Source organism: Schistocerca piceifrons, chromosome 2 (assembly GCF_021461385.2).
Source record: "Schistocerca piceifrons isolate TAMUIC-IGC-003096 chromosome 2, iqSchPice1.1, whole genome shotgun sequence".
NCBI lineage: Eukaryota > Metazoa > Arthropoda > Insecta > Orthoptera > Acrididae > Schistocerca > Schistocerca piceifrons.
Window position 1 is genome coordinate 655,867,763 of NC_060139.1, and position 16,538 is coordinate 655,884,300.

The 16,538-nt window shown below is 39.3% G+C and overlaps 1 protein-coding gene across 1 annotated transcript in view; it reads right to left on the reverse strand.

Annotated features, from left to right (window-relative positions):
- Positions 1–1,416: 1,416 nt before the first annotated feature.
- Positions 1,417–16,538, reverse strand: part of LOC124777742 (nudC domain-containing protein 3-like) — an 88,331-nt gene continuing 73,209 nt past the window's right edge. Inside the window, exons 6-7 of the mRNA XM_047253242.1 lie at positions 8,525–8,713; positions 1,417–2,095 (exon numbers count right to left, since the gene is read on the reverse strand). Coding sequence (XP_047109198.1) covers positions 1,970–2,095; positions 8,525–8,713 — 315 coding nt within the window. The 3' untranslated portion in view covers positions 1,417–1,969. The remainder of the gene's footprint in view (positions 2,096–8,524; positions 8,714–16,538) is intronic.

Here is a 16,538-nt window from a genome sequence, read left to right on the forward strand (position 1 = left end):
TCGTAAATTATCTTTTTTTTTTTTTTTTTTACTGATAAGTAAATCCAGTGACTGGTACTGAATGTGTACATTGTTTTATGTGAACGAGTTTCCAGAATTGTTACATACATCTAGAAATATTAACAGGTTTGTGTTGTATTCATTGCAATGTCTTTTGATAGACATTTAATGAACAAGAATACAATTATGCACAGCTTTTCATCTGAATATTTCCAGCCTTCTGCAGTTTTCTGTTGTAGTACATTTTGCCACTGCTTCGACCATTGTACATCAAGATTGACTACACTCTTTTCCACGCACTTTTTTCATATTTAATGCCTAGATCTCTGTTTCCTTTCCTGGGGAATATAATGCAGTTTCTTTCATATTATTTCTCTCTGATAAAAAATAGTGACCAGTGTCTCATCACCTAGTTCCCAATGACACTGTTGTGTGTCTTACAGCTTTCCAATAGAAGTAAGTTGCATTTTAATATTCTGTTTACCTTAGTGATATGTGGTAACCAGTCATGAAAGGATGAAGAAGGGAACTGGCTTAAGTACTCTGCAAGTTTTTGTCTGAAAAGATGGAAAACCTGTATCATAATATGTGTTTAGAAATTTTAGCCCTTTAGTTTTGTATTACCATATCACATATATTCTCACCATTTCTTCTGTAAATTATTCAACATCTACAGCACAGACTTTAAATTTAAAATGCAATAAATCCAAATACACATACAAAAAGAAAATTTAGTCAATAGAACTAATAAAATAATAGACAATGTTCTGCTCAGTGCTTACCTTTCAGAAGTGAAACGTGTCATACTGATGGAGGACACACATAAAAGTAAACATTATCAACTTCCTAGCTTTTGGAACTAATTGTTCCTTCCTTGGGGAATAGAGAGGTTGTACAGTGGAGCATTATCACACCTCTGGAGTTCAGGAAACCTAGAATCGGGTGGGTGATTCCAAGTAGCCCATGTTCTGTAGCAAGCAGTCAATAGTCACAGTCAATAGTCACAGTGCAGAACGTGTTCAGCAACTGGATACTGGGTGTTCCCATAGAAGACTGTTGTTCTATGCTCATTCACACGCTCAGTTATAATACTGTGCGGCGGGCACAAGTTAGTTGATAAACAACATGCAAGGTTTTGCAGTTGCTCTGACTTATAAGATTTACCAATGGTTGGGCTGAAGTAGGTGACTGTGGGAGCATGGGACTGGTTTTACATTGGAGGCGAGTGTACAGCATTCAAGGCCTGAGTGATAATGGTAGTGTTTCTGATCTTTTTGGAAGTGGAAACTGTATAGAAACAACCCAGATTTGTTTGTGTACAAGATCAGTAAAGTAGCCACGGGAGGCAGAGCTTGGAAGAAGTGGTTGGTGTAGGTGTTGAGAGATATAATTTCTTAGAACAAATACCTGCTCATCTCATATTTCAATCCATGTAATCACACAAGCACTGTGAAAAACTTAATTGATCACCAATACCTAGTACTTAATATATTTCTCCAGTGTTGCCAGTGGTTTTAAGTGTGTACAGCAACTGCTACAGAAGATGTCTCCCTGCAAAATGTATCCCCCCACCCCCCTGTAATGCATTATGCATTTCAAAAGTAACAAATTCTCTTCAAATTTCCCACATGACACCAGATGGCAATTATTTTACAATTAAAATGACTATATATATTTTTTAACTGAAATAACAACAGTTCATGAAAAATACACATTTCCACACAACTTTGATACAAATTCCAGATCGAACAAGAGACAAATCAAAGTATGACAGGCAAAACAAGAAGAAACAAATGAGGTTCATAATTCTAAAAAGAAATCACAACATTTTTCTGTATATCTATTACAAAACATGTGCAATACGATGCAACTGTGCAATATGATGTAACTGAGTTGTGGGATCTCTACACTCATAATAAACTTCTGAAGATGAATACATCATGAGACTTTAAAAGTGTACATAGTTTATTTAGTTCCCGTCTGGTTGGATAGTGCATGAACCACTTGCGAAACTCAACAATGAAGGGTCATAGGGACGTCCCTTGAAAGGCGACCCTTCTTTGTCCCATGCGTCCTTTAAAATGTTTGACAGCCCCTGAAACAGAACATAATGACATACTCTTAAAAAAATCTGCAGCAAAAGTAACATGGGTTATAGTAGCAGCAATATGGCTATGACTCAACCCCTTCTCTACATGGTGAGTAGCATCCTTTCCATATTACTAATATTCCTCCCTGGACTTCCCACTGTTTTTTTTTTTTTTTTTTGGTATAGTAGTGTGCACATGAGGAAGTGAGTCGTAGGGCTATGTGCCAGCAGCAATGAGAAGTGTACCAATGACCCCCAGCCAGCAGAGTCATTTTGCTACATGAGCTTGTTGAGAATACTTTGGGGTGCAAGTAGAATATTTACCACTGATATTCATGTTAGTTCTGGTATGCTGAGATGTACAGATCATACTGCATTCATTACGCACGGCATAAAGCAAACACGGCAAGTATTACGTCAAGAAGCGAAAGAGATAGTTTTCTGAGCATATAAATTTTACTCGGAAAGATCAGATACAGAGACAGCGGTCCAGTCACCTCTGTGTTGTCAGTTACAAAGGTAGGAAGTGAGTGTGAAGTGTGGTACAGAGACAAAGAGCAAACTGGCAACACCACTTAGTATTTGCTTTCTCTCTGACACCTTCTTCCATGCAATAAAACTAAGAGCAATAATGTGAGCTGGCGATGACTACAATGAAAAACTTAAAAAATTACAAATTTATTTCCACAAAGATCAAACACAGACAAATTTACAAAATGTTGGCAGTTTTAATTCTGTAGAGGCATATACAGGATGTTACAAAAAGGTACGGCCAAACTTTCAGGAAACATTCCTCACACACAAAGAAAGAAAATATGTTATGTGGACGTGTCTGGAAACACTTACTTTCCATGTTAGAGCTCATTTTATTACTTCTCTTCAAATCACATTAATCATGGAATGGAAACACACAGCAACAGAACGTACCAGCGTGACTTCAAACATTTTGTTACAGGAAATATTCAAAATGTCCTCCGTTAGCGAGGATACATGCATCCAACCTCTGTCGCATGGAATCCCTGATGCAGCCCTGGAGAATGGCGTATTGTATCACAGCCGTCCACAATACGAGCACGAAGAGTCTCTACATTTGGTACCGGGGTTGTGTGACAAGAGCTTTCAAATGCCCCCATAAGTGAAAGTCAAGAGGGTTGAGGCCAGGAGAGCGTGGAGGCCATGCAATTGGTCCGCCTCTACCAATCCATCGGTCACCGAATTTGTTGTTGAGAAGCGTACGAACACTTCGACTGAAATGTGCAGGAGATCCATCGTGCATGAACCCCATGTTGTGTCGTACTTGTAAAGGCACATGTTCTAGCAGCACAGGAAGAGTATGCCGTATGAAATCATGATAACGTGCTCCATTGAGTGTAGGTGGAAGAACATACTGACGAAACTAAAATGAGCTCTAACATGGAAATTAAGCATTTCCGGGCACATGTCCACATAACATCTTTTCTTTATTTGTGTGTGAGGAATGTTTCCTGAAAGTTTGGTCGTACCTTTTTGTAACACCTTGTATATCCATATTTCATCTATACCCAATTGCCTTGTAAAGCATATTCTAATAATGAGGTTACGGAAGACACGAGCATGAAAATAAGTGAAACCAAGGTTCATTTAGTTGGTAAAATAGAGGAAATGGCATAAGGAAACAGAACTATTCAGAAATTAAGTAAGAGCCACAGACAGAATTGAGTGATGGAAGAAACATCACCTCATTTTCACCTGCTGTGCCTCCCTAAAGTATGTGGCATAGTCTTGCTCTCTTCAAATTCTTCCTCTCTATAAGGAACCGGCAACTTCATATCTCGAGTTTTTTTCCATCCTTGTCTAATACCAATTTTTAGTTATCTTTTTTTCTGTTTTCATGTAACTGTAGTTTAAGTTTGGATGTTTTTGTCTTTACAGATGCTGAAAATAAGTTTGCATACCACTCTACCAAATAGTAATCCATGAGCTTGAATAAGGGAGAATTTTAACATGCTTCACAGCAAACACACACTACCATTGGCACAATGAGTTTTAATTTCTGTGATCACATGGAAGTTTTGCACATAAACAACAGAAAACCTGAAGAGGGACACTTGCGATTAGTAAGAGACAAAACTTAACTATAAGGCTCTGTGAAGAAAGTAACTTACTACAGTGGAGAAGCTCAATGCCAAAATGAGGTGGTGCACAAATGAATTTACACATAAAACAATACTTTAGGGAAAACTTAGCATATGAAATTCAATGGCAGTTACATATACGTTAATGCAGATCCAGTGTTTGAAAAAGCTGCAATTTGCATATGAGAATTAGATATTAAACTTCACCAATTTGCAAGATGCTGCCTAATGAATCCTGCTTTCTGCTTCATCTAACTGATCAACTTTTGGATACCAATTGAGTGTCAGTAGAGAACTAACACTTTGTAATCAGAGCAGTAGTTTTTTTAAATAAACACTACACTGCACTGTTTGGCAGTTAGCTAATTTTGTCCCCTTGGACATTATCAAACATCATCGCAATAAAAACTGTTACGCTTGCAGTATGCTATATTTACATTGAACACATCAGTGTGTGGAGAAAGCAACATCTGATGCATCCCTAATAATAATTTCACACAGTTACAGTTGGTACAGGCACATTATCCCAGATGTGAAGTCCATGCGTAAAAGGGAAGAAATGGAACACTTACGTGGAAATTACCACTGTGCTAACATACTTTAATATGTTATGTACGGAATGTACAGTATTCTCCAGCAGTATTGGGATGCAGTGAGTGACCTTAGCTCCTTATACCTACAGCTATCTACCAGCACCTCAATCGATCAATCAATCTTACTGCATTTAGCAGTGGTCTAAACTTCCTCACCAGTTATTGTAGTTATTAACTGGCACACACAATAATGTGACTGAAATGTGCCTTTGAATAGGAGAAGAAAGATTGAAACATACAAGTGTTAAACAAATCATAATCACTGAGGGGAAGACTAGCTGAAGGTTCCACACTGCAATTAGTAGTGAATGCAGGAGGATAAATGAGTTCTACTAAACCATACAAATCTGTCATAATCCACATCTACCTCGTGCTTACAGGTATGACGATAGTGCATGATGAGCCGGACATATTCAAATAATGAATTCACACCAAAACAGTAAGACACACAAGCTAATTAAAATTATTAATACTGAACTCAAATAAAGTAGCTGACTTGTATATAAACAAGTAAATATGTTGTCTTTTTCATGCTCCTCTCTACATAATCTATATTCTCTCATTCTCTAAATAAAATTTTGGATACCACTATTCAAAGGAAAAGGAAAAAGTCAAAAGAAACTCATGTGTATGAGGTATGGTGCCCTTCAGCACAGGTGAACAGTCTCTCTCAGCCACTTCTTTTGGAAAATGAGGAGGTGAGTTGGCAAGTGAGTGAGTGAGTGAGTGAGTGAGTGAGTGAGGAAAGTACCTTACTAAATAGGCAATAATGAGAAAGCTTTGTTATCAGTACACTAGACTCTTGCTAATCCGGCCCTGCGTAGTCCAGCCTCTCAGTAATTCGGCGCACATCCAAAAACATGTGCACAATGAATTATCATGTGCAACAATGCTTAGTTAAACAATGCTTTGTATACTGTATTTGAAATGGTAGCTTACTTCACAGTTTGGAATCATGTCTTCTAAAAGGAAACACATTATGCCGGACCTCAAGTAGAAACTCTAAATTTTAGATAAATTAAATAGAGGTTCTTCACAGAAAGCCATTGCTGCCAAGTTCAGTGTTGGACAAGCAGTTATCTATGACATCAAAAAGAAAGATGATGTTATTCGACAGTACTCAACACAAATGGATAGTGAGTTGGTAAAATGGAAGGTTATACAAAAGAGTGAGAATGGAGAACTGGACGTAACCATTTATTGATGGTTCATACAACAACGCAGTAAAGAAATTTCAGTCAGTGGCCCAATTATAAAGGAAAAAGCAGCTGCATTTAACAAACAACTTCGGCGGTAGTAACTTGTTTGCAGCGAGCGAAGGTTGGCTATCGAACTGGAAAAAACGATATGACATTTGGCAGCTGACAGTCATTGGAGTAGGTCACTCAGCTAACGATAATGATGCTGCAGTTTGTACGCAAGATACAAAAGATAATACAAGAAGATGATTTAACTGCTGATGCCTTGAAAAAAGCTGATGAAACAGGACTCTTTTACAAGATGCCTCCTTCAAAAACATTAGCTGCCAAGAACAAGAAGAAAGCTTATGGTTACAGGCAACAGAAACAGTGGATAACATTAATGGTGTGTTGTAATGCAAATGGGAGTCATAAACTACCACTTATGGTGACTGGAAAATCCCAACAGCCACATTATTTTCAACACACTGACATCAATACTCTACCAGTGCAAAATTGCACTCAGAAAAAGCGTGGATGGACAGACAAATATTCTCTCAGTGGTTCCATGAAACGTTTGTACCAGCAGTGAGAAAAGAGCTAAAGAAGAAAAATCTTCCACTGAAAGTTATCCTTATGATTGACAATGCTCCCAGTCATCCTTTAGATGTTTCTCTAAAGTCCAATAGTACACATGTACAAGCACTCTTTTTCGCACCCAATGTGACAGCCATAATTCAGCCCATGGACCAGGGAATTTTGGAATCAATTGAATGTCATGTTCGACATTCGCTTCTCATCTCCTTGCTGAACAAAAGTGAAAATGACTCTATTGAGACTATGCTGAGGCAATTAACATACATGATGATGTTTTCCAAGCAGCCGAGGCATGGGATGAAGTGGAGAGTGCTGTCATAATGAAGAGCTGGAGAAATTGTGGCCATCCGTTGATGCCAAGTTGGATTCAGTTGTGAGTGACAGTGATGAGCCAGTCAATTTGGAATTATCAATTACTTTGTACAGTGACATGTTCCACAACCTTCCAGAAGGAGAAGAAATTGACGATGAAGGTGTTACTACGTGGCTGAATGAGGAAAACTGTAATACAGACCAAACTTTAACAGATGAAGACATAATCAAAAGCTTGCAAGAAAGTAATGATGAAAGTGATGAAGAAGAGGACACAGGAGGAGAGAGCATGAAGATTTCTCATACTGCTGGTGCTGAAGCTGCCGAGTTCTTCCTGGAGTACCTTAGGCAACACCCAGATATATGCTTGTAAAGCACTTGTGTGATAAAGCATGCCACCATTGTGTATCACCATTGTGATAATTAAAAATTAGGGACATGTTACATAACAAGTGATATGACTGTATAATTATGTACAGCATACACTCAAGGACTAAGTTTTCTTCGAAAATTAATGTATTTTTGGATTTAATAAAGTATATCCTTTATGTTTTAAAATTGAATCCTTCATTTTAATAAAGTACAGTACACTATATCCCCTATGTTTCCAAAATAAATAAAAAACAAAATAAATGAATAAAATAAATTTCAGACACTTAATCATCTGGAATTCCGCTAATCCGGCACCCGTGTGTGCCAGGAATGGCCGGATTAGCGAGGGTCTAGTGTAATTCTTGACGTGCTTGCAAAGTTTTATGGTTGACACAGGAGATGAGCTGCTCCTGTACTCAAGTGCACTTTCCTTCATCATACTGTTCATATCTCTCAAAGATTACATTCAAAAATAAAATCTTAGGTGAGGCAAGGAAAGCCGCATTCTCAGAGTATTTTGGTTTTGATAACTATCTGTGTGTAGCTCATCACATTCACGACCACTTTGACAAAAACCTTAAAATATCTATTCTATGAAACTTTTGAAACAAACAATTCAATTACAGTTGCTATAATTTTATTCATTTTGTAATGGTACAGCTGTGTTGACTTAAGGAATGAAACATTTAATTGCACAACATCAACTTTCAGAAATTCTAAGTTCAATTATGTTGGTTTCAGCGTTCACACTTATTCTCAACTACAAAAACAGAACAGGAGATGTATCATGTGAAACTTTTCATTACTGTGCAGTGTGATACAACCTGATAAGTTCCAGCAACAGTTCAATTGAGACTGTGTTTAAAGAGACATACTAGTATCTTACAGAGACTAACAACAGTGTAGCTTAGTTATGTTCATCACCTGATACACTGCAACCTCATCAAACAACTACAATCCAAATACTATCACACCAAGACCTGTATGTTTAAAGACTCAATGTCTGAATGTAAATAAGCTGAGGAATTGATTTCATATAATACATGATCTCTTACATTAATCTGACATTCATCTGCCAAACGTAAACTATGTTTCACCTATGCATCAAGCATGCATCTCTTTTTGAGATATTGTATTTGAGAACAAGCTTGAAGCTTGAAACTGGATTTTTGCAAAAAGGGGTTTTTGGTAGTAGAAGTGAAATTAATCAAACATTTTCTGTACAAAACTATAATTTTGTTATAATCCATGTACAGTCTCGACACTTACCAGTTCTTGAGAAGTTGGCAGACCCTTCATTTTGCGCTGCTCATTCCACATAAGTTCTTCAATCTTCATGTGTTCTTCTTCAGACAGCTCATCCATTGGTCGACTCGCATCAATCTGTGTTAAATCAATTTTTGGCTCTGACTTAAGAAGTGCCTCCCACCAACGCTCTTTTGTTTTCTCCAAGTGAATCTAAAGTGAAATGTAATAACAAACCTCAGTTTCCTTGTTCTCAATTAACAGTTTGCTAGAAATTATGAAAATTAATACTAAAAAGTTATATAAGGAGGGAATCTATGGTATAAGATATTGTAATTTGGAGAAACATGCTAAAATACTATAATTTGGAGAAACATGACAAAATATTATAATTTGCTCAGCAAGTTTCTATTGAGGTACTTCAATGATGACACATGGAAAAGCTCTTCTCAATTTCTTGGGTTGCTTTCTTATCTCTTCATGGGACTGTACTCTTCTCAAGGCAATGCTGTTTTTGCAATTTTGTTAACACATTATCTACATGACTATGATGTTCATCCTATAATTTTTTTCCTGTCTATTTTTATGCTTCTGCATGATCTGAAATTTCACTAATTTTGCCTTCACAGTCTTTCCACACAATATATGCAGGAAGAAGAAGCCACTGGATCTGAAAGCTTGTAAAAGTTAAACGTGTGTGTGTGTGTGTGTGTGTGTGTGTGTGTGTGTGTGTGTGTGTGTTCTCCTGTCGCAGCTGTTGTTGTTGTTGTGGTCTTCAGTCCTGAGACTGGTTTGATGCAGCTCTCCATGCTACTCTATCCTGTGCAAGCTTCTTCATCTCCCAGTACCTACTGCAACCTACATCCTTCTGAATCTGCTTAGTGTATTGATCTCTTGGTCTCCCTCTACGATTTTTACCCTCCACGCTGCCCTCCAATGCTAAATTTGTGATCCCTTGATGCCTCAAAACATGTCCTACCAACCGATCCCTTCTTCTAGTCAAGTTGTGCCACAAACTTCTCTTCTCCCCAATCCTATTCAATACCTCCTCATTAGTTACGTGATCTACCCACCTTATCTTCAGCATTCTTCTGTAGCACCACATTTCGAAAGCTTCTATTCTCTTCTTGTCCAAACTGGTTATCGTCCATGTTTCACTTCCATACATGGCTACACTCCATACAAATACTTTCAGAAACGACTTCCTGACACTTAGATCTATACTCGATGTTAACAAATTTCTCTTCTTCAGAAACGATTTCCGTGCCATTGCCAGTCTACATTTTATATCCTCTCTACTTCGACCATCATCAGTTATTTTACTCCCTAAATAGCAGCTTGGTGAGTAAATTTTTTTACCTATTCACTTGCATTATATTGTCAATAATGTATTATTTTCATTGTTATATAAATGAAATAGATTACAAAAGTGTCGTACAATCAGTATCTGATTATTGCTCCTCAGTTTGGGACCCACAGCAAGTAGGATTGATAGAATATCCGAAGAAGAGAGGAGTGTTTCATCACAGGTTCATTTAATAAATGTGAAAGAGTCAAGGAGCTGTTCACTGAACTCCAGTGACATAAGTTACAAGAGTGGCATAATGCAACTGCTGAAGTTAGGTGTTAAAATTCCAATTCCTGAAACAGTCAACCAACATAGTCCTTCTTCCTGCATATATTGTGTGGAAAGACTGAATGCAAATTTGGTGAAATTTCAGTTCACACAGAAGCATAAAAATATTCATTCTTCCTGGGTACCATTCATCACAAACAGGAGAGGGAAGAGTTGACAGTGATACATGAAATACCCTCTATAACACACCATATTTGTGTGCTTGTGAAGTACAGATGTAGATGTACATATTTTTCCTTCAACTTGCATTCTCAATAATTCCCACTCTTACAAGGGGACCTCCCCAGTGGTGGGCCCGACTTTTGGAAAACGCCTTTACAATGAAGTATATTTGGCTTTCACGTATTGCACCCTGTAGCCACACAGTCTGGTGGGCCACTGTTTACAAATAATGGATGAAAAATAATTTCTTGGGATGGTGTAGCACTTTGAAAATAACACTAATTTTCAGAATGGTGCCACAGCCTAGCAGTTAAGCTGTTAAGCTTAATGTTGTGGTTTTGAATCCCATCAGGTTCATTTTTTATACAATCTTTATCACATTTATTATGAATTAACAAATGTAGTTCACATGAGCAATTGCGAGCAACTGAGAGTGAAAAAAATACAAGCTGCCTTCTGCTACCAGATTGGAATTATGTAGCAAAAGAGAAATGGATATCATCCCAGCACCTTTGGCATTAAGTTTGGAAGTTTTCCTCTTTGTGAAAATTCTGTTTAGCACCACTCAGCATGCTTCATTAGATTTATAGGTCACTGTCTCCATTATTACTGGTGCACTTGCAAGTCTCAATCACTCATTTTACCAAACAATCAAAGTAAAGAGTCTGTGGGATGGGATCTTACTGCTTTAAAAGCTCATCTTATCCTTTTTTTGTAAGACTTTGTTCCACAGTCACTGACTTTTCAAAGTTTCTGAAGTTACTGTGCCATTTATGTTCAGCACTGCATTTAACAGCATGTGGATTGGCTGCCTTATGCAGTTTTCACTGCAATCACATGGCACAATTCACACAACACGCACTCTTATGCCTAGGTCCCTTTTCACTAAACACAGCATTTCTTCAATTTTTTGAGGTGGCCTGAACAATGGCCTAACACCATATATTACAAGCAAATGTCCATGTGTGAATAGCTATGCAGAATGGAAGAAGTGCTGTAGGTCTATTTTTAATTTTGACTGAATGGGTTTGCTTCTTCTTTTACTAATGAATGTAGATCTAATTTTGTATCCTTTATACCTGTTATTCTATAACACAGCATTTAAATGTTTTAACTCATTCACTGTAGGCTTAAGTACAAGTCACTAACCTATTGCATGGACAATGGATCATGTTTGTAGGCAAATTGCAGCAATTGGTTGCTCATTTGTGAGGCCCTGAAGTATGCATGTACTACAAGCCAAAATCTAAGTCAAGCCAAATTTTGCAGTTTTTGCACTGTACCTGAAATAGTAACACCTAATTTAACACATATAAGCATCAGTCACACTTGGATTGTGTGTTAAGCTAGCAAGTGCCAGGAGCATGTAAATGCCCATCTTAGAAAGGGGGGGGGGGGGGCAATGAAAACACTGAAGCAATGATAAAACATCAAAACATAAGCTAATTTTAATACAGCAAAAAGAAGAAAAAACTCTGGAAATATTAACAGTATCCATTGTAAAACAAAATGCTCTCTAATCATGTTATCACAGAGCAGTTCATAAAGTATCTAGGCTTGTTCCAACAATCTCTACACTCATACGTTATGTCAGTACACTTGCCCTGTTCAGTGCACTTTTTTACATCTCTTTTACATGATTTGATTTTTCCCTTTGGTAGGTACCCACTTTTGCACAATGTGTGTTTCAGTATGAGGTCTCTTTCTCACATCTCTCCAAATTTCCATTGGAGGAATTTTTTTTTTTTTTGTGGTTTTCGGGCGCACAACGTCAATGGTCATTAGCGCCCTGACTACTCTAAGAATGCACCGCGAGGCACAAGTTGACAACAACAACTAAAAGGGAAAACACAATAAAAGACAGACTGACAGGCATAAGATTAAAACAACATCATCAAATGTCCTTAGCGAGGTTTGTCAAATTGATAAAACAAAGAACACGAGCAGCTGCTCGTGGGTCATCCGCTAAAATGGCATCTAAACTATTAGGCAGGTTAAGATCGAGGCGCAGTGTGGTAAGATCTGGACAGGACATTAAAATATGTCTAACCGTCAGCAAGTGCCCACATGGGCAGAACGGCGCCGGCGCAGCCGTCAGCAGATGGCGATGGCTGAACCGGCAGTGTCCAATTCTTAACCTTGCTAAAACGACCTCCTCCTGCCGAGAAGGGCGTGAGGAGGACGTCCAAGCCACGGGAAGAGGTTTTAAGGCCCGAAGCTTGTTGTCGGTAAGTGCAGCCCAATCGGCATGCCACAGCGACACAACGCGCCGACAAATGACCCTGCTAAAATCGGACGAAGGGACACAACAAGAAGCTGTCCGAGGCTGGAGGACCGCAGCCTTGGCCGCGGCATCTGCAGCTTCGTTCCCAGGGATACCGACATGGCCAGGAACCCACATAAAGCTAACCGGCGTACCGACGTCCACCAGCTGCTGAAGAGAGCGTTGGATCCGGTGTACGAAAGGGTGAACCGGGTACGGATCACTGAGGCTCTGGATGGCGCTCAGGGAATCTGAGCAGATGACATAAGCAGAATGTCGGTGGCGGCAAATGTAAAGAACAGCCTGGTAGAGGGCAAAGAGCTCAGCTGTGAAGACCGAACAATGGCCATGGAGCCGGTATTGGAAACTTTGTGCCCCGACAATAAAGGAACACCCGACCCCGTCATTGGTCTTAGAGCCATCTGTATAAATGAAAGTCATGTTGTTGAACTTCGAACGAAGTTCCAAAAAACGGGAGTGGTAGACCGAACCGGGGGTGACCTCTTTTGGGAGCGAGCTGAGGTCGAGGTGAACGCGGACCTGAGCCTGGAGCCAAGGTGGCGTGCGGCTCTCGCCCACTCGAAAGGTTGCAGGGAGTGAAAAATGAAGGTGTTGAAGGAGGCGACGAAAGCGAACTCCAGGGGGTAGCAAGGCAGAGACATACAACCCGTATTGAAGGTCAAGAGAGTCGTCAAAAAAGGAACGATAAGATGGATGGTCGGGCATTGACAGTAGCCGACAGGCATACCGGCAAAGCAGTATATCGCGCCGGTAGGTGAGTGGCAATTCGCCAGCGTCAGCATGAAGACTCTCTACGGGACTGGTATAAAATGCTCCGATCGCAAGTCGTAAACCCCGATGTTGTATGGAGTTGAGGCGGCGTAAGATGGATGGCCGTGCAGAGGAGTATACGAAGCTCCCAAAATCCAGCTTGGAGCGGACGATCGACCGATATAGACGAAGTAGGACGGTTCGATCCGCTCCCCACGACATACCGCTGAGAACACGGAGGACATTTAAAGAACGGGTACAACGGGCGGCCAAATATGACACATGTGGAGACCAGCTAAGTTTCCTGTCAAAGGTAAGGCCTAAAAATTTGATTGTCTCCACGAGTGGGAGAGCAACGGGACCGAGTCGTAAGGACGGTGGGAGAAACTCTTTGTAGCGCCAGAAGTTAATACAGACCGTCTTCTCGGCAGAAAAACGGAAGCCATTGGCGACACTCCAGGAGTAAAGACGGTCAAGAGAACGCTGAAGACAGCGCTCCAGGACACGTGTACACTGCGCACTGCAATATATGGTAAAATCGTCCACGAAAAGGGAGCCTGATACATCAGCTGGGAGGCAATCCATTATTGGATTGATCGCGATGGCGAAGAGAGCGACGCTCAAAACTGAGCCCTGTGGCACCCCATTCTCCTGGCGAAAGGTGTCGGACAGGACAGAACCCACACGTACCCGAAAACCCATTGGAGGAAGTAGCCCCTTTATTATTTTTATTCTGTAATCATACAGTGTCATTTTACTTCCCACATATTTGTTAAGGTGATGCAAACTGAAAAGCTGCAGGTCAATCAAGTGAGAAAATAATTATTTTAATGTCAATGGACAGTCTTCCGTTCATATAAATTATATGGCAACATGTATTTCTGCATATTAGTCCCAGACATACTCGTGTTGTATTTGACAATTGGTACTGGTTTTGAGATTGTTTGCTGGCGCGACTGTCACTTGAACCATTGTGGAACTGTAACTAACCTCTCATCTATCCCTCCATTTTATGATCATCATGCCTTGCAATTAGTGAAAAATTGTGTTTCCTTTACTCAGTTTTGCAGATACTACATTTTGGAAGTGTTCCTCCTATTTAATATCAGCATGCCACTAGAATGCATTTTCAGATTCAATAAGTTTTTAGCTAGCACAAAGCTACTGCAGTAATTTTCCATGTAAACATTACAAAGAACATGCAGCTTCTCCTAAACAAATGCAAAACAATCTTTCCAGCACGATATCTCCACCCGTATCATCAAGCATCCCCATGTACACAGTGTACATATTTACAAAACCATCCAGTTGTTTAGCATGTACATTCTGATGCCATATGTATGCCTTTTGTTTCATATATATTGCCTAAAGTACAATCTGCATTCATTTCAATAAAGATCTTAACGTGTCAGCTTCCTTTACACAAAATGGCCCAGCCAACTGTACGATTTCTATGCATAAAATGTATTCGCAGTTGTTAATAAGAAAAACCATCAACTGTATAAGGGAATGACAACAGCGAAAATTTGTGCTGCACCAGGACTTGAACCTGCATTTCTCACTTCATGCGAACAGTCACCTTCCGCTTTTGCTTTCCATGCACAGCTCACAGCCATATGCAAACTTCCATATGTCATCATTCCTGCATCACAACCTGTACCATATGCACATTATGTAATTACCATACAGGGGAGGATATTTTAATTTAAATTTTATATTTCATAACGGCTGTAGTCTCCACAGTGGCTGTTCCTTTGTAACAATGCAATGTTGTTCTTAATAAGATAGGCACTGTAATATCATATTTAACTGCTGATACCAGGCAATGACCTTCAATTAAAATGTCCGCCCCCATACAGGAATTACATACTGTATGTACAAGTACAGATTGTGATGCCTAAACGATGACATGGAAGTTTGGGCCTGGATGTGAGTTGTGTGGATAGCCAAAGCGATTAAGGCGACTGCTCACAAATTGTAAAATCCGCATTCAAGACCTGGTCCGGCACAAATTTTCATTGTCATTCCCTTACACAATCGAAGATTGTTCATATTTGCAAATGTGAATACAATTCATAATGGCTGTAGTCACAGCAGTTCCTGTTCCTTCAGAACATTTCCTCGTTCTTCTTAATACAGGCACTACAAGATTGTGTTAAACCACAAAATGTCCAAAAAATCAATTTTGCTACTTCTACCATAAATCTGATGCCTTAATTTGAGACCAGATTAAAAATATGCTGTCAACATTTAGACAGAAACAGATGGGTTGAGAGGAGTGGTGTTTAATGCCTGACTCAATTAAAATGCAAAATACCTATTTGTCTTTACACGAAATTTTGATTCTAACAAACAGTGGAGGTGAAAATTTCACTAGCACCATTTTCAAGTCTTTCTTTTACTAGGATCTCACATATTACAGTTATGAATGTTCTGTATGACCTGTTATGACAATGAAACATCGCATAGCATCAATTTCTATTTTAAAAAAAATTTAAAAAAAATTTAAAAAAAAATTTAAAAAATGAAAGCTACATTTATGAACAAATGGACATGAAAATCATCTGTCTTTAATAACAAGAATATTGTAATTATGTCACTGTCACCGTAACACATTTAGTTTCAAAATTGATGATGCAACCTTAACAATACAGGTAGTGGGGGCTGTGCGAAATGGATTGGGCAGTTTTTTTTAGATTAGTGGCTCCTGGGAAAGTACAAAGAGGCGTTCAGTCCCAAAGGCTGCAGGTCACACAGAGGATGATGGTAGACCTAGGAAACATTAAGATCATAGTTGCAAATTGTCATAGCTTTGTTGCGAAGGAACCAGAACTCCTAGCATTAATGAAAAGCACTGAACCTGAAATCATGGAGTATAAGGCACTGAAAGCTGACTAAAGCCACAGAAGTTCATCCAAATTTTTTTTTTACCAAGGACCTACTGTTATTCAGAAAGGATACATAAAATTCCATTGTTGGTAGGAAAGTTGCTATCAACATACAGCAGAGATGCTGAGTCGCAGATAGGCACAACAAAAATACTCTCACAATTAAAGCTTTCAACCAGGTCACAGACAGTTAAGTGCTGCACATTAGATGGAAGGCAGGGAAGAAGTGAGGAGGAGGGTTGGGGGGGGGGGGGGGGGTTGCGGAAAAGGAGAGAAATAGAAAGACTGGTTGTGGTGGTGGAATGATGGCCGTGTAGT